The 18308-nt window shown below is 43.4% G+C and overlaps 1 protein-coding gene across 1 annotated transcript; it reads right to left on the bottom strand.

Moving 5' to 3' along the window:
- Positions 1 to 2111: 2111 nt before the first annotated feature.
- On the bottom strand, positions 2112 to 6069 carry LOC112258304 (H/ACA ribonucleoprotein complex subunit 2-like protein). Its single transcript, XM_024432590.2, has 4 exons — positions 5778 to 6069; positions 5449 to 5518; positions 5242 to 5347; positions 2112 to 2893 (listed from the first exon to the last, which is right to left on the bottom strand). Exons 1-4 carry the CDS (start codon positions 5941 to 5943, stop codon positions 2768 to 2770), a joined length of 468 nt encoding a protein of 155 aa, XP_024288358.1. The 5' UTR covers positions 5944 to 6069; the 3' UTR covers positions 2112 to 2767.
- Positions 6070 to 18308: the final 12239 nt, after the last annotated feature.

The following is an 18308-nucleotide window of genomic DNA, read 5'->3' as shown; positions in this document are numbered from 1 at the left end:
CACAGCCCTTACTTTAAGTGTTTCTAAAATTCCCTATGGGAAAAATGAATGATTGAAAACTATTGGAAACATTTCCCTGCTAGGTTTCTATTTTCGGATATATTAGGTTACAAAATCCGACTTTTTGGATATAATGCTAATGATGTTAGAGAAATAACCCCCTGAAAGATTCAGAACATGAAGAATCATATTTGTCTTGGTAAAATGTATTTTATAACATAAGGAAGTAACATTATCACCAAAGCGTGTTTTCACCCACTCCTGGCAGTTGTGAAGTTGTAAACTCAACTACGGCTGTAACATCTGCCACAGAGGTTCAGCTAGGCTGCACATAACAGGGAATTGAGGGCTATGAGGAATGTTTGGAGGACAGAAAAAAACACTTTATGGATTTCTTAACACACACATTCTGAAGAGATCAGGTTTTATGTAAGAGAGCAAACCTCATCCCAAACCTGAAGGCCCAGCTCGATCCACCCACCATGATGTTTACTTAAACAGACTTGACCTATGAGGTTTGTTTGGTAAACGGAGAGAGAGCACCACGCAGTTCTGTTCCTGTCACCCTGCTCCTGGACACAGGCTACCTGTCTCCTACTCCTCTGATGCCGAGGTGTTCTGTTGTGCAAACAGGGCCACTAACAGCCAGGGATGTTTCACACAGGAAGGACATCCACACGTCCTTGGTTGGTCATAACCTCCACCTCTCCAACTGCACAAAGTTGTTCTGTTCTCCAACTACTGTGTGTCATCCAATGGTAAATTAAACAATCTAAAGTACTTTTCTAGTCTCTGAAGCCTGTCAACAAATTTCCCTTAAGTTCTTAAATAAATGGTGTGAAAAATAAAATAAATATGTATCATAAAACCAAATGACCCCTCAAAAACAGCATACGTTTCAGGCACTAAAGTGAGAGTACACTTCTCTTTAATGAAACAGCCGAGATAAGGCCCTTACAACCATATCTGTTAGTACTAGTCAGGGTTTATATCTATCATACTATGAGAGCACGTTAAATCTTACCTGAGAAAAAAAGACAATAGTATATTGGTAAAAATATCTAATGAACTCCCCCGCCCTTGAAGTTGTTTGTTCAGACACCTCCAATTTAGGTGGTCTCAAATAAAATATCTAAATTCAAAGCTAAATAATATCCATAGATATCCACCAGATTGGGGAAGAGAGCATTCAAAATGGAAAGGATTATCTCCATCCTTGTCATTCCATGTCAAAAGAAATACATTTGGAAAGTAGTAGATATCTTCAGCTCAAGTTCCTTCTTGGATGTGGTGCCCCTGATGGACTGAAATATCTCGCTGCTTTTATACATGATTTGTGGAAAATAATTAAGCTGTCAAAACAGATAAAACACGCAACATAAAGCTTGGCCTGGTGGGGACTGAGCAGAGGGGTACACAATGATCATTTTCAACAGCCCACACATGCAATATTTCCTTACCAAATACAGAGCAGTGCTACCCCGACTCACCCCATTCAGTTCACACAATGGTTTACTGTGAGAGGGAAAGTGGACATAACATTGAAATTTTTTTAAAGCTCAGAACCCAAGCACCATTACATTATGAAAGCCATACTTTAAATGTAAAGTTAACAAATTAATGGGTTTTAAACTAAGACCGAATAACAGCAGGTGAAACCCGACTAAGCTGACACCTAAAGGAATGTCTACATTGAAACATGACTGCCACCTTGTGGTTGTTGTAATAGCATCCTTGACAGTGATGGGAGTATGGTACCACTCAGTATCATAGGATAATTTTGCCCACAACTTGCTCCAATAGCAAGGGTGATAGATGCAAAAATATTACATTGGGCTTTATGTTTACAGATTGAGGGCATTTTCTTTAGAAATACTAGTCTAAGTTGTCAAGACAAAAAAAACATCTGAAAATGTGATTGTCTGCTGTTCCCTGCTACCAAACATGCCCTAACTTATTGCTTCCACCACACACACTGGTCTTTCAATAATGGCAATCTCAAATGCCCACTTAGGCTTTTGTCAAACATTTGTCATTCATTTTCTCAGTCACCATCATTGGATTCATGATGCAAACGTATTCCCCCTCAAAATGCAGACTTTGCATCGAGATTTACAAAAGAAACAAGTATTTATTGCATCAATACAGCATTGCGTCACATACTAATTTACCTTCCTCAAAACAAAATCACCTTTAAGCAAAGGGAAATGTCTATATGCCTGTAAAAAAACAAGACAAACAATGAATCAAACTTAGCCTACCAAATTTCAAAGTAGGAGATATGATACAGTAGTTTACAACTGCAATGAGAATGGGATTGCAAGAAATGATTTCATGTTTAACTGAGCAGGCATCCTGTAGTCCCATGTGGTCACTCAATTAGAACTGACTGACTTTTAGATGACGTTTAAATCACAACAGTTACACACTAGATTTTCCCAATTGTACTTGGCCGTAGACAATGCATGGCTCCCACAGAATGAGGAAAATAAAGTTATGTCCAGCTACAGTTAAGACCGCATATACTTAACACCAAAATAATGGGGGTGTCATCTACCTTATGCCCGGTTGACATTTTACGGGGATCACTGCTAGTGTATGATATTCCCGGTTCAACGTACACAGCGAGATATACTACAACACCCTGTAGCTTGGCTCAAGTATGAAAGTCCATTTCACTCACTCGTTAATTCTGCCTACAGCCAGACATTCTCAGATACCATAGGAGTTTGCCTGTCCATCTGAGTCCACTAGCCAGTGACATGGTTCAGAGGGGTTTAGGCAGGGCAGAAACCTCATCGAAACACTCATCATAGGCCTCCTTATAGTCCTCATGAGATTTGATCATGATGACGCAGGTGGGCCGCTTTGAGCCAGCAGACGAACCAAGGTCCTGAGGAGACAAATAGCAGGGTTAGAAGGCAATCATTCACATCACCATACGTTTAGTCGTATTAGACATGAAACCCCCGAACAAATGGGACGGTATGTGATTTACTGCTGGAAAACTAACACGTCAGCAATTCATAGTAAGCTATAGGTATCTATCAATATAAAGGAAACACTTGAGTAAATGAGGGATACAAAGTATTTAGAAAGCAGGTGCGTCCACACAGGTGTGGTTCCTGAGTTAAGGAAGCAATTAACATCCACATAATACTTAAGGTCATGTATACAAATGCCCAGGTGTCCATTGTTTTGGCAACCATGGCTAGAAGAGATCCGACCTTGAAAGAGGGGTCTCAAAGGAGCATAGGGGGTTTAAAGTAGAGGTCGACCGATTATGATTTTAACGCCGATACCGATTATTGGAGGACAAAAATAAAGATATATTTGTAATGATGACAATTACAACAATACTGAATGAACAATGAACACATATTTTAACTTAATATAATACATAAATAAAATCTATTTATTCTCAAGTAAATAATGAAACATGCTCAATTGGTTTAAATAATGCAAAAACACAGTGTTGAAGTAAAAGTGCAATATGTGCCATGTAAAAAAGCTAACGTTTGGCTTCCTTGCTCAGAACATATGAAAGCTGATGGTTCAATATTCCCAGTTCTTCAATATTCCCAGTTAAGAAGTTTTAGGTTGTAGTTATTATAGGGATCATGACGCGTCGACTATTTCTCTCCATACCATTTGTATTTCATATACCTTTGACTATTGGATGTTCTTATAGGCACTTTAGTATTGCCAGCCTAATCTCAGGAGTTGATAGGCTTGAAGTCATAAACAGCACTGTGAGTCAAGCATGGCTAAGAGCTAAGCATGGCTAAGAGCTAAGCATGGCTAAGAGCTAAGCATGGCTAAGAGCTAAGCATGGCTAAGAGCTAAGCATGGCTAAGAGCTAAGCATGGCTAAGAGCTAAGCATGGCTAAGAGCTAAGCATTGCTAAGAGCTGCTGGCAAACACAGTAAAGTCTGAATGAATGCTTACGAGCCTGCTGCTGCCTACCACCACTCAATCAAATATCAAATCATAGACTTAATTATAATATAAACACGAGCCTTTGGTCATTTAAAAAAAAAAAATTTTTACCTTTATTTTACTAGGCAAGTCAGTTAAGAACAAATTCTTATTTTCAATGACGGCCTAGGAACAGTGGGTTAACTGCCTGTTCAGGGGCAGAACGACAGATTTGTACCTTGTCAGCTCGGGGATTTGAACTTACAACCTTAGAGTTACTAGTCCAATGCTCTAACCACTAGGCTACCCTGCCGCCCCAATTAATATGGTCAAATCCGGAAACATTCATTTTGAAAATAAAACGTTTAGTCTTTTAGTGAAATATGGAACCGTTCCATATTATATCGAACGGGTGGCAAACCTAAGTCTAAATATTGCTATTACATTACACAACCCTCAATGTTATAATTATGTAAAATTCTGGCAAATTAGTTCGCAACGAGCCAGACGGCCCAAACTGTTGCATATACCCTAACTCTGCGTGCAATGAACACAAAAGTTGTAACACAATTTTAACTAAATATGCAGGTTTAAAAAAATATATACTTCTGTGTATTGATTTTAAGAAAGGCGTTGATGTTTATAGTTAAGTACATTCGTGCAACGATTGTGCTTTTTTCGCAAATGCGCTTTTGTTAAAATGAAGTAGGCTGTCATTCGATTATAAATTAACAGGCACCGCATTGATTATTTGCAACGCAGGACAAGCTAGTTAACCTAGTAATATCATCAACCATGTGTAGTTAAGTTTAACATAATCACTAGTTATCTTATAAAAATCAATCAATCTTAAATGCTAGCTAGCAATTTACCTTGGCTCCATGCTGCACTCGTGTAACAGGTGGTGAAGCCTGCCACGCAGCCTCCTCGTGGAATGCAAAGTAGACGGCCATAATCAGCATCCAAAAATGCTGATTACCGATTGTTATGAAAATTGAATTTAATCGGCTGGGCCGATTTTCAAGCTATGAAAATTGAATTTAATCGGCTGGGTCGATTTTCAAGCTAACACTTATGGGAGATTCTGGATCAGCACCTGAGACAGCGTTTTCCACCACCATTAAGAAAACACCAAATAATGGCGTTGCATCTCCAATAGTTTTAGACACTTGCAGAATCTAAAGATGCACCGATGCAGTTCAGACAGCTTGTGGTGGCCCAACACCCTATTAAGACACTATGCTGGTGTTTCCTTTATTTCGGCAATTACCTGTATATGGTTTACATTTTCCTCCAAGATGTATAGGTAAAATGGTTACTCACCACTTTTGAGGGAATGTAGGCATATGGCAAACTCCTGTCCTCACACATGACTGGTAGATGGCAGTAAACATCGATTGGAAGAGTATCCCCAGCCAACACCACAATGCTGCAAAAGAAGTTTGAATATATCAGTTATCTGGCTGATACACCTGAACAGGGGATAATGCACCACGCAGCTAACATTAGCACACTGAGAACAAAACTTACCCAGTTTCTCCTTTGTTGATGAACTTCTGGACTTCTTTCACTCCTCTGCGAATTTGTTTGAGCTTGGATGCTGAAAAGGGACAGAAGAGCGTTGGAAATAAGAAACCTGCTAGTCTTGTTGGTTGACAGTGTGTGGCAACAAACATTTGTTGCCGAATCGCTAGCTAGGACACGTGCTAACGTAGCATGCTAGATAACTTTCACTATTTACCAAGCTACACCACTTAGCTAGTTAACTTTCCTGACTGTATATCGATAGCAAATCCATGTAATATCTTAGCATGTATCTGGCAGTAGGTACATTAAGCTAATAAGACTGGTTAAATTACCCTTTTTTACACATTTGTAAAGTTTCTTGCTTAGCTTCTTGGTGGCCAGTGGATTCGCGATTGGGTTAATGTTTGCGATCAACTCTAGATACGATTTCTCTGTCACTCCGGTCTCCGTCGATCCAGCATCCTCCTTGATGGCCTTTTCCTTCTTTACCTTTGTCATGTTTTCGATTAAACAAATAATATTAAACAAAACGTTTGCTTGCTGTTTGCAGCGTGCTTTGCAAGGGGAAAAAAATGCTACACACGTGCTGCCTAAAAAGGTTTCCGGTAGTTGCGACGTGTTTCCGACATGAATGTATTTTGGGGGGCGGACTACACCCAAAAAGTTGTATTGCCGCCACTTACTGTGCGAGAGGAAAACAAAAAGATCCCACAAAACGGGAACATTGTGTAGGTGGGGGAAAAAAATCTATTCAGACGACCAACAACAATAAAAACATCCTATTTATTTAGTTAAAAACAAAAACGCCAGGGGAGGGTGGGATATCTTCCAATGCCAGTACCCCATGTAGGTTCTCTTTCAAGTATTTGTTTCGGTGTTTCACTTATGGGATATGGTTTTAGCGTATTAGTCAGAAGCCTTTATTACACTACGCCAGCCATAATTGTCTAGACGTCGAGACGTGTGGAAGGGTGTCCCTCATACCCTATAAAAGGTTTGATGCAGCGTCTCTGAGTCATTCAAACACGTCTTCTCGCTTTTCATCAGAAAGCTTACCTCAACACAACTGCATTTTCCAGGAGTAGCTAAACTGTCCAAAGGCGTGAGCTTACAACTCGCTCGCTGTGGGCTATTCTCAGGACTGTGTGGAGGTGGACATTTTCCTTCGCCTTAGTTAGAGGAAAATGATTTGAGGAAGGCAAGGGGTACAGCTGTAACACATTCACAACCAAGTTAGCTGTATCCAAACAGTGACTATTCGTTAGGAAGCTAGCCACCACACTAGCTAGCTTTTGTGGGTTTTACTTCCACGAGACGTTTTTACTAGCTACACCAAGCTATCTTTTCTAATCTGTATTTTCGGAAACGTATCCGGAAACTGTAATCACTAGCTGTCTGACTTTAAAAAAAACATAGCATCCCAATCACTAGCTGTCTGACAGCTAAAAACATAGCATCCCAGCTATGGCGACAAAAGCATTCCCACCCCAAATGAGGAGAAGCTCTCAGAACGAATATGCTCATGTGAAAACAAGATATCGGCCAAGGACACCCACTTGGTGTGCTCCGCTTGCCTTGGGCTGCAACATGCCCAGGAAGCGTTAACTTCCCCTGGCTCCTGTCCACACTGTGCCCTTTTCACTGTGAAGAGCCCCCGTCACAGGCTAGCCTGAGTCAACAGGAACCTAAAAAGGGTCTGACGTCCCTGATGACTCATCAGAGGCCATGGATATCCCCACGGGGAATCCTGAAGCGACCAGCTCGGTGCCATTGCCCCACTGTTGAAGGACTCCAGTAACAACCTCGCAACCCCCCTGCCAGACTGGAGACAACAACGACCCTATAGGGTTTTTCGAAGACTCCTTCATCCCCTCAGGCCAGGCCACCAAGCCTCCTGCCAGGGATTCTGAAACCGGACACCCAGGTGGTACGCTACCCCCACCAGCTCTATATGTGAACCTGCAGAAGGTGTACAAATGCGCTGCGGGTAAACAGGTGATTCCCTGGCCCAATGCAGTAGCATAGACCACCAAGTCCCGCTATGAGGGTAAGAGACTACCCAAAGCCAAACGGGTGGCCAGGCAATTACTAACAGTCATTCCAGAATGCCTGGAGGTGGTTACCCATACCTGGAGTACACCTTTCTCCTCCAAGAACCCTGTCCAAGGTGGGTCAGTGTTGGACTGCGTTGACATGGAAGGTATTGGGGTTGGACCCACCTTATCAACCAAGTACGAGGGCTTTACAGTCCTCCGCGACAGAGAAGGTCTACAGGTCGGTCGTCACAGCTGGGAGGGCTCTCAGCACCACCTCCATGCTCTCGGCATGCCAAGCGGAGCTACAGGAGAAGATAGCGGTCACACTGGAGCCGGGTTTATGGGACGAGATCTGCATTGCCACAGACCTCAACCTGCGTCTGCTTAAAACCGCGGTCTAGGCTTCAGGAAGAGAGATAGGGTTCATGATATCCCAGGAGAGGGTGTGGTGGCTCAATCTATCCACAGTGTCTGCTAGTGAGAAGCTGAAGATCCTGGATGCTCCAGTAGACCCTAAAGGCCTTTTCGGTCCCACCGCCAAAAAGAAGCCTCCCTTCCCACCCATGGGACTGTGAGGGAAATGTTATGTTTATGTATCAAATCAATGCTACTTTCTAATTACTAATTAGATGGGTTCATGCAGGTGATTGACTGGTCGTGTATGGAGGAATCCTCACTATCACTGATCCACAACTTGGCAGTATGCCCAGAATATTGATATGGAAACAACCGAGGTATCTCAGTTTCAAGGTCTCAACTTGGAGAGAGAGCCTCGTGAGGTATTGGTCAGTCACGCATGTGAGCCACCGGTAGTGATGAATTAACTATACTAAATCATGCAAATATAACTTGTCTGTGTATAGCCGTATATAAGACAAATGCTGGGACGGCTCCAGGAGAGCTCCTGATTGACATGTGTACTATGGTGCATTAAGTTTGTTGGAATCTCTCCAGCTTGCTGATAATAAAGAGGGATTCATTTTAAGATTGGCTTAAGGTGTCCCTGGTGTTGAATTTCTACCGGCCGGCCCCTAACCTCACCCAGGGGGTAAGAAGGAAGAAGTGGATGGCCTAGCGGTGTCCCCATCACCAGAGAGGCGAGAATGGCCTTCCCTCAGCGCGGTTCTATCTCCTCCGCCAATCCTGAGCTTGTTCCAGGGTGCAAGTTCCCAGGCACCTCAGTGTTCTTACCGGCGTACTAGGCCCAAGACAGTGGCAACAGAACACAGCCCAAAGAGAAGAGACAATGTTCAGGTGAATGCTCCTACAAGGCCACCCTCTTATTTCATAAACACTCCACAATGTCAGTTCACATTAAAAATGTTTACTCTAGCGCAACCAGGCTACAGGCCAAGGACACCATAGACAGGTTGTTTCTCATAAAATCAAAACAAACAGGGTGCCTCCCTATAACGCCACCTGAGGGAGCTATCGCTCCTTCTGTGATGATAGGCCACATAAAAGCTCTCCCGGTGCGGGCCAGCCAAGTATGTGCAGTGCGTCATGGACTGTCGTACACCCTCCCCGCAACAGAGGGTGTTGCTGCTTCGTCTGTGGGGGGAATTCCCATCAGCCCTCTCTATACTCTCTACACTCGCCAGTTTTAGCTTTAGCCAGCACCATCTACAGATTAGCCTTAACGTCGGTAGCCCTGCCCCCTGGTAAACAGTGTATGATCGCTGGATGATTCATTTTAAGTCTAATACTGTGGGTAATGGAGTCGCCAATGACTAGGGTTTTCAATTTGTCAGAGCTAAGGGTGGGAAGCTTCGGCATCTCAGACCCCGTAACGGGAGGAGTAGAGACAAGAGAAGGCTCGGCCTCAGGCTCCGACTCGCGGCTTTATGGGGAAAACCGGTTGAAAGTTTCTGTCGGCTGAATGAGCAACACCGTTTGAGCATTCCTACAGCATTTCCTTCCAAAAACCATGAGAAATTTGTCCAGCTGCGGGGACCGTGCGAGGGTATTTATACTCACGCTACTATCTGTACTTACTGGTGGCACAGACGCGGTTTCATCCTTTCCTACACTGATATTACCCTTGCCTAACGATTGTGTCTGAAGCTGGGCCTGCAGCACAGCTATCCTCGCCGTAAGGCGATCATTCTCCTGTATATTATGAGTACAGCGACTGCAATTAAGAAGGCATCATGTTAATGTTACTACTTAGCTTCGGCTGTTGGAGGTCCTGACGAACCACGTTCGTCAGGACCTCCAAGTTTCCGGAGTGAAAAAGTTGAATGAAAAAAAAGTTGATTGAGGGAAAAACCCAAAATATAAACGGTAATTATTGCGGAGGTGTTGCTAACATTTACGATAGCAAATTTCAATTTACAAAAAAAAAAATGACGTTTTCGTCTTTTGAGCTTCTAGTCATGAAATCTATGCAGCCTACTCAATCACTTTTTATAGCTACTGTTTACAGGCCTCCTGGGCCATATACAGCGTTCCTCACTGAGTTCCCCGAATTCCTATCGGACCTTGTAGTCATAGCAGATAATATTCTAATCTTTGGTGACTTTAATATTCACATGGAAAAGTCCACAGACCCACTCCAAAAGGCTTTCGGCGCCATCATCGACTCAGTGGGTTTTGTCCAACATGTCTCTGGACCCACTCACTGTCACAGTCATACGCTGGACCTAGTTTTGTCCCATGGAATAAATGTTGTGGATCTTAATGTTTTTCCTCATAATCCTGGACTATCGGACCACTATTTTATTACGTTTGCAATTGCAACAAATAATCTGCTCAGACCCCAACCAAGGAACATCAAAAGTCGTGCTATAAATTCACAGACAACACAAAGATTCCTTGATGTCCTTCCAGATTCCCTCTGTCTACCCAAGGACGCCAGAGGACAAAAATCAGTTAACCACCTAACTGAGGAACTCAATTTAACCTTGCGCAATACCCTAGATGCAGTTGCACCCCTAAAAACGAAAAACATTTCTCATAAGAAACTAGCTCCCTGGTACACAGAAAATACCCGAGCTCTGAAGCAAGCTTCCAGAAAATTGGAACGGAAATGGCGCCACACCAAACTGGAAGTCTTCCGACTAGCTTGGAAAGACAGTACCGTGCAGTACCGTAGAGCCCTTACTGCTGCTCGATCATCCTATTTTTCTAACTTAATTGAGGAAAATAAGAACAATCCGAAATTCCTTTTTGATACTGTCGCAAAGCTAACTAAAAAGCAGCATTCCCCAAGAGAGGATGACTTTCACTTTAGCAGTGATAAATTCATGAACTTCTTTGAGGAAAAGATTATGATTATTAGAAAGCAAATTACGGACTCCTCTTTAAATCTGCGTATTCCTTCAAAGCTCAGTTGTGCAGACTCAGGACAACTCTCCCAGGACCTAGGATCAAGAGAGACGCTCAAGTGTTTTAGTACTATATCTCTTGACACAATGATGAAAATAATCATGGCCTCTAAACCTTCAAGCTGCATACTGGACCCTATTCCAACTAAACTACTGAAAGAGCTGCTTCCTGTGCTTAAGGCAGCAACTTACTGCCTTCCTGAAGACAAACAATGTATACGAAATGCTTCAGTCTGGTTTTAGACCCCATCGTAGCACTGAGACGGCACCTGTGAAGGTGGTAAATGACATTTTAATGGCATCGGACCGAGGCTCTGCATCTGTCCTCGTGCTCCTAGACCTTAGTGCTGCTTTTGATACCATCGATCACCACATTCTTTTGGAGAGATTGGAAACCCAAATTGGTCTACACGGACAAGTTCTGGCCTGGTTTAGATCTTATCTGTCGGAAAGATATCAGTTTGTCTCTGTGAATGGTTTGTCCTCTGACAAATCAACTGTAAATTTCGGTGTTCCTCAAGGTTCCGTTTTGGGACCACTATTGTTTTCACTATATATTTTACCTCTTGGGGATGTTATTCGAAAACATAATGTTAACTTTCACTGCTATGCGGATGACACACAGCTGTACATTTCAATGAAACATGGTGAAACCCCAAAATTGCCCTTGCTAGAAGCATGTGTTTCAGACATAAGGAAGTGGATGGCTGCAAACGTTCTACTTTTAAACTCGGACAAAACAGAGATGCTTGTTCTAGGTCCCAAGAAACAAAGAGATCCTCTGTTGAATCTGACAATTAATCTTAATGGTTGTACAGTCGTCTCAAATAAAACTGTGAAGGACCTCGGCGTTACTCTGGACCCTGATCTCTCTTTTGAAGAACATATCAAGACCATTTCAAGGACAGCTTTTTTCCATCTACGTAACATTGCAAAAATCAGAAACTTTCTGTCCAAAAATGATGCAGAAAAATTAATCCATGCTTTTGTCACTTCTAGGTTAGACTACTGCAATGCTCTACTTTCCGGCTACCCGGATAAAGCACTAAATAAACTTCAGTTGGTGCTAAATACGGCTGCTAGAATCCTGACTAGAACCCAAAAATTTGATCATATTACTCCAGTGCTAGCCTCTCTACACTGGCTTCCTGTCAAAGCAAGGGCTGATTTCAAGGTTTTACTGCTAACCTACAAAGCATTACATGGGCTTGCTCCTACCCATCTCTCTGATTTGGTCCTGCCGTACATACCTACACGTACGCTACGGTCACAAGACGCAGGCCTCCTAATTGTCCCTAGAATTTCTAAGCAAACAGCTGGAGGCAGGGCTTTCTCCTATAGAGCTCCATTTTTATGGAACGGTCTGCCTACCCATGTCAGAGACGCAAACTCGGTCTCAACCTTTAAGTCTTTACTGAAGACTCATCTCTTCAGTGGGTCATATGATTGAGTGTAGTCTGGCCCAGGAGTGGGAAGGTGAACGGAAAGGCTCTGGAGCAACGAACCGCCCTTGCTGTCTCTGCCTGGCCGGTTCCCCTCTTCCCACTGGGATTCTCTGCCTCTAACCCTATTACAGGGGCTGAGTCACTGGCTTACTGGGGCTCTCTCATGCCGTCCCTGGAAGGGGTGCGTCACCTGAGTGGGTTGATTCACTGATATGGTCATCCTGTCTGGGTTGGCGCCCCCTTGGGTTGTGCCATGGCGGAGATCTTTGTGGGCTATACTCAGCCTTGTCTCAGGATGGTAAGTTGGTGGTTGAAGATATCCCTCTAGTGGTGTGGGGGCTGTGCTTTGGCAAAGTGGGTGGGGTTATATCCTTCCTGTTTGGCCCTGTCTGGGGTGTCCTTGGATGGGGCCACAGTGTCTCCTGACCCCTCCTGTCTCAGCCTCCAGTATTTATGCTGCAGTAGTTAATGTGTCTGGAGTACCTCTCCTGTCCTATTCTGGGGGCTAGGGTCAGTTTGTTTTATCTGGAGTACCTCTCCTGTCCTATTCATGTGTCCTGTGTGAATCTAAGTGTGCGTTCTCTAATTCTCTCTTTCTCTCTCTCGGAGGACCTGAGCCCTAGGACCATGCCCCAGGACTACCTGACATGATGACTCCTTGCTGTCCCCAGTCCACCTGGCCGTGCTGCTGCTCCAGTTTCAACTGTTCTGCCTTATTATTATTCGACCATGCTGGTCATTTATGAACATTTGAACATCTTGGCCATGTTCTGTTATAATCTCCACCCGGCACAGCCAGAAGAGGACTGGCCACCCCACATAGCCTGGTTCCTCTCTAGGTTTCTTCCTAGGTTTTGGCCTTTCTAGGGAGTTTTTCATAGCCACCGTGCTTATACACCTGCATTGCTTGCTGTTTGGGGTTTTAGGCTGGGTTTCTGTACAGCACTTTGAGATATCAGCTGATGTATGAAGGGCTATATAAATAAATTTGATTTGATTTGAATTAAAAAGTAAAAACCGTAAAGTTGTCAGGTAGCAAAGTAAGGTTGGCAACAAAACGCACAGCAACACGTAAACAAGTCTGCCGGGCTTTCATTGTCACCTCTGGTTTTTACGAAGTGAACCGAGGCAGCCATAGCCCCACTCAGAGAAAGGGGCATTCAGCTGCTGACATACATAGAAGGTTGGATGCTGTGCCCTCAATCGAGACAAGATGTCTTAGAACGCAGTTAGCTGCTCTTGGAACACCTGACATTTTGAGGTTTCAGAATAAACACAGTAAAAGAGCTTTCTGATTCCCACGCAGACAATCTCTTTCCTAGGCTTAACCCTAGATTCAGTATCATTCAAAGCTCACCTTTCATTGAAAGAATTGCTTAGCACTATTTTGCAGAGGGAACCTGGTCTCTTTCAATACATGCCTGAGGCTGCTAGGTTTGATGGCAACGGCTTTGGTAGTCATCCAATTAGGACACCTGAATATGACTGGGTTTCAATGCTGGGTAACTTCTCTAGGTCTGAGCCCATTACGTCACAAACATCACGGTATACACGTCGCCATAGATTACACAGTAGTACTGCACTCCTGGAGAAACCAGACGTTTCTGTCACAGGGTGCTCAGATGGGCACTGTTTTATCCGGAAAAGTAGTCATGAGGGACACGTCTCTTTAGGGTTAGGGTGCGACCCACGAGGGAAGAATGGTCAACAAAGTGTGGGGACCTCATCTCCGTTCTACTGCCATAAACTACCTGGAACTCCTTGCTGTGTCCCTGGCATTAAAATCATTTTTCCTATATCTGGAGGGTCATGTACTAGGAGTACTAAATCTGGGGGCAGATTTACTCTCCAGGGGGAACCCCCTATATGGGGAGTGGAAGCTCCACCCAGAGGGAGCCAATCAGGTTTGGACTTCGGCATTCCAGCAGTGATCTTTATGCATCAAGGGAGAATACACAGTCTCCCGTGTTCTTTTCCCTGAGGGATCGGGATGCACCGATGGGAGTGGACACGTTGGCGCACGAGTGGTTACGAGTCCTCCTGTATGCATTCCCCACACTGTCCCTGATTTCTCCCACCCTATCCAGGGTGCGGGAGAAGGGTCTCTCTCTCATACTAATAGCACCACATTGGCAAGAGAAACATTGGCTAGTGGAGATCACGCAACTAATTTGCAGTCAACTGTGGCCCCTCCCTCTGCGTCGGGACCTACTGTGCAGGGAGATTTTCCATCCTCACCAGAACGGTTGGCACTCTGGGCCTGGCCCGTGAACGGTTCAATTTGAACACTGCCGGGCTTCCCCAAAATGCCATTTTGACTATTCAGAGTGCTAGAGCCTCATCCACCAGGTCTTTTTAAGATTGTAAATGGCACATTTGAGAAAGGGTGCACTAAATCACAGAGCAATTCCAGTGTTCTGTCCCGGTAATGCTGTCATTTCTACAGGCATTATTAGACAAAGGAAAGCCTTTTTCTACTATTAAGGTATATCTGGCAGCTATTTTGGCTTGTCATGTGGGATTTGGGAGCACGACAGGGGGGCAACACCCCCCTTGTCGCCCGTTTTATGAAGGTTGCACGTCGTTTGCGTTCAGTATCCAAAAAGCTTGCCCCGTCACAGGACTTGTCAGTTGTTTTGGATGCTCTATGCCAACAGCCTTTTGAGACCCTGGATCAGGTGGATCTGAAGATGCTTTCATTTAAGACAGCGCTATTACTAGAATTGGAACATCAACGGTTGCATATGTTGTGCCCAGTAAGCACGCATCTACATGGACAGGACTAAAGGGTTCACAAAATGTGATCAGCTGTTTGTTTCCTCTGCGAAACCTTACACAGGTAAAGCATTCACTAGTGAGAGAGTAAAGGTCTTCTGTCTCCTGCTGGCTACGGGCTCATTCTACTAGAGGAATGGCTACGTCCTGAGCTTTATTTAAGGACATATCTATCCAAGATATTTGATCAAGAGCGAGTTGGGCTTCACCTCATACATTTGCTAAATTTTATAGACTCGATGTCACTGCACCGACCCTGGCACATACTGTTTTATGTGTAGGATCTTCTGAGGGGAAATGCCCATTTGTGTGATATATCGCACAGGGCAGTCGGTCGTCAGGATGAGCTTGTCTGGCAATACGGGAGACAGTATATCCCATGAGGGAAATACCGAAACTAATATTTGAAAAATAATTTTAGGTTAAGACCGTAACCCCAGTTCTCTGATAGTACGAGTGAGGCATTTCACCAGACCACCCTCCTTGAGCGAAGAAGAGGTGTTGCTTATTTTTGAATGACTCAGACACACTGCATCTGACCTTTTATAGGGTAGGAGGGACACCCTTCCCCAATGCACACGTCTCGACGTCCAGCCAACTATGGCTGGCGTAGTGTAATAAAGGCTTCTGACGAATACGCTAGGGGCGTATCCCATAAGTGAAATACCTCACTCATACTATCAGAGAACCAGGGTTACGATTGCAACCTGAAGTTTTCCGCTGCAGGCCCAGAAATGTTTTTTGCTGGAGCCAGAAATGTGTCCAGTTTCTTTGATTTCTTCGTCACTTGTACTGTACAGTTATTAACTGTGGCAATGAATGCCACAAGTGTCAGGAGGTCTGTGTAGACATCCCCAGATGTCTCCCAGTTCCATGGTATGCAATTGGTAATTACAGTTGAAACTACACTCTTTCGTCCCATGCCCTCCTGCACACACAGCAAAATAATTTATATTTGTCAAATGGCAGTCAAGCATTGATTATCATGTCACCAGAATAAGACCCTCAATATTTATTGGAAATGTACATTAAACTCATCACTGTGCACTTTATCTACCCTGTGAAGTTCATAACTTATGTAATCATCAGCCTAATAGTACCACACACCATATTATGTCACTCCAAGTTTACTTCGATATGACGGTTATTATATAAATATTTGCACACAAAAGGTGTTTCCACCGACATTTCTCACATAATTAATTTGACAAAGATCCCACCATGTCAAACAAACACTATCGGTCAGCCTTTATAAAATTGTACCAAAACTTTGTTTCCATCACAGCTGTCATTTAAAAAAATATATATATATACAGTGCCTTGCGAAAGTATTCGGCCCCCTTGAACTTTGCGACCCTTTGCCACATTTCAGGCTTCAAACAAAAAGATATAAAACTGTATTTTTTTGTGAAGAATCAACAACAAGTGGGACACAATCATGAAGTAGAACGACATTTATTGGATATTTCAAACTTTTTTAACAATTCAAAAACTGAAAAATTGGGCGTGCAAAATTATTCAGCCCCCTTAAGTTAATACTTTGTAGCGCCACCTTTTGCTGCGATTACAGCTGTAAGTCGCTTGGGGTATGTCTCAATCAGTTTTGCACATCGAGAGACTGAAATTTTTTCCCATTCCTCCTTGCAAAACAGCTCGACCTCAGTGAGGTTGGATGGAGAGCATTTGTGAACAGCAGTTTTCAGTTCTTTCCACAGATTCTCGATTGGATTCAGGTCTGGACTTTGACTTGGCCATTCTAACACCTGGATATGTTTATTTTTGAACCATTCCATTGTAGATTTTGCTTTATGTTTTGGATCATTGTCTTGTTGGAAGACAAATCTCCGTCCCAGTCTCAGATCTTTTGCAGACTCCATCAGGTTTTCTTCCAGAATGGTCCTGTATTTGGCTCCATCCATCTTCCCATCAATTTTAACCATCTTCCCTGTCCCTGCTGAAGAAAAGCAGGCCCAAACCATGATGCTGCCACCACCATGTTTGACAGTGGGGATGGTGTGTTCAGGGTGATGAGCTGTGTTGTTTTTACGCCAAACATAACGTTTTGCATTGTTGCCAAAAAGTTCAATTTTGGTTTCATCTGACCAGAGCACCTTCTTCCACATGTTTGGTGTGTCTCCCAGGTGGCTTGTGGCAAACTTTAAACGACACTTTTTATAGATATCTTTAAGAAATGGCTTTCTTCTTGCCACTCTTCCATAAAGACCAGATTTGTGCAATATACGACTGATTGTTGTCCTATGGACAGAGTCTCCCACCTCAGCTGTAGATCTCTGCAGTTCATCCAGAGTGATCATGGGCCTCTTGGCTGCATCTCTGATCAGTCTTCTCCTTGTATGAGCTGAAAGTTTAGAGGGACAGCCAGGTCTTGGTAGATTTGCAGTGGTCTGATACTCCTTCCATTTCAATATTATTGCTTGCACAGTGCTCCTTGGGATGTTTAAAGCTTGGGAAATATTTTTGTATCCAAATCCGGCTTTAAACTTCTTCACAACAGTATCTCGGACCTGCCTGGTGTGTTGCTTGTTCTTCATGATGCTCTCTGCGCTTTTAACAGACCTCTGAGACTATCACAGTGCAGGTGCATTTATACGGAGACTTGATTACACACAGGTGGATTGTATTTCATTAGTCATTTAGGTCAACATTGGATCATTCAGAGATCCTCACTGAACTTCTGGAGAGAGTTTGCTGCACTGAAAGTAAAGGGGCTGAATAATTTTGCACGCCCAATTTTTCAGTTTTTGATTTGTTAAAAAAAGTTTGAAATATCCAATAAATGTCGTTCCACTACATGATTGTGTCCCACTTGTTGATTCTTCACAAAAAAATAGTTTTATATCTTTGTTTGAAGCCTGAAATGTGGCAAAAGGTCGCAGAGTTCAAGGGGGCCGAATACTTTCGCAAGGCACTGTGTATATATATATATATATATATATATATACACACACACACATACACACACGGTATGACTTTACTTGCATAAAAACTGTGGATGGAAACATGGTTAATGACAAAGTCCACTTCACAAATAATGTTTGATACTCAGGCTGTGGAGTAGGACTACCGATCTTCACTACCACCGGGCCTTCAGAAAAACGCAATCTTTCTACCCTTTTCGACAAGCAAGAAATGTCATGTTCCTGGTGTTCTCTTCTTCCAACTTGAGGGCTAGCTTCAAACTTCCCTTTTCCAAATCTAAAAATGGATCACCTTGCAGAACCCACCTCCACATTTCAAATTATTAAACTCAAGTGAAAAAC

This window comes from Oncorhynchus tshawytscha, linkage group LG09, assembly GCF_018296145.1.
Source record: "Oncorhynchus tshawytscha isolate Ot180627B linkage group LG09, Otsh_v2.0, whole genome shotgun sequence".
NCBI classification, from domain to species: domain Eukaryota; kingdom Metazoa; phylum Chordata; class Actinopteri; order Salmoniformes; family Salmonidae; genus Oncorhynchus; species Oncorhynchus tshawytscha.
This window is presented reverse-complemented; position numbering and strand designations above follow the sequence as displayed.

Coding starts and splice junctions, on each gene's coding strand:
- LOC112258304 (XM_024432590.2), bottom strand. CDS start 5,943: ATGACAAAGGTAAAGAAGGAAAAGGCCATCAAGGAGGATGCTGGATCG. Junction 5,519..5,777: donor TTACAAATGTGTAAAAAAGG/GTAATTTAACCA, acceptor GTCCCTTTTCAG/CATCCAAGCTCAAACAAATT. Junction 5,348..5,448: donor ATCAACAAAGGAGAAACTGG/GTAAGTTTTGTT, acceptor CTTCTTTTGCAG/CATTGTGGTGTTGGCTGGGG.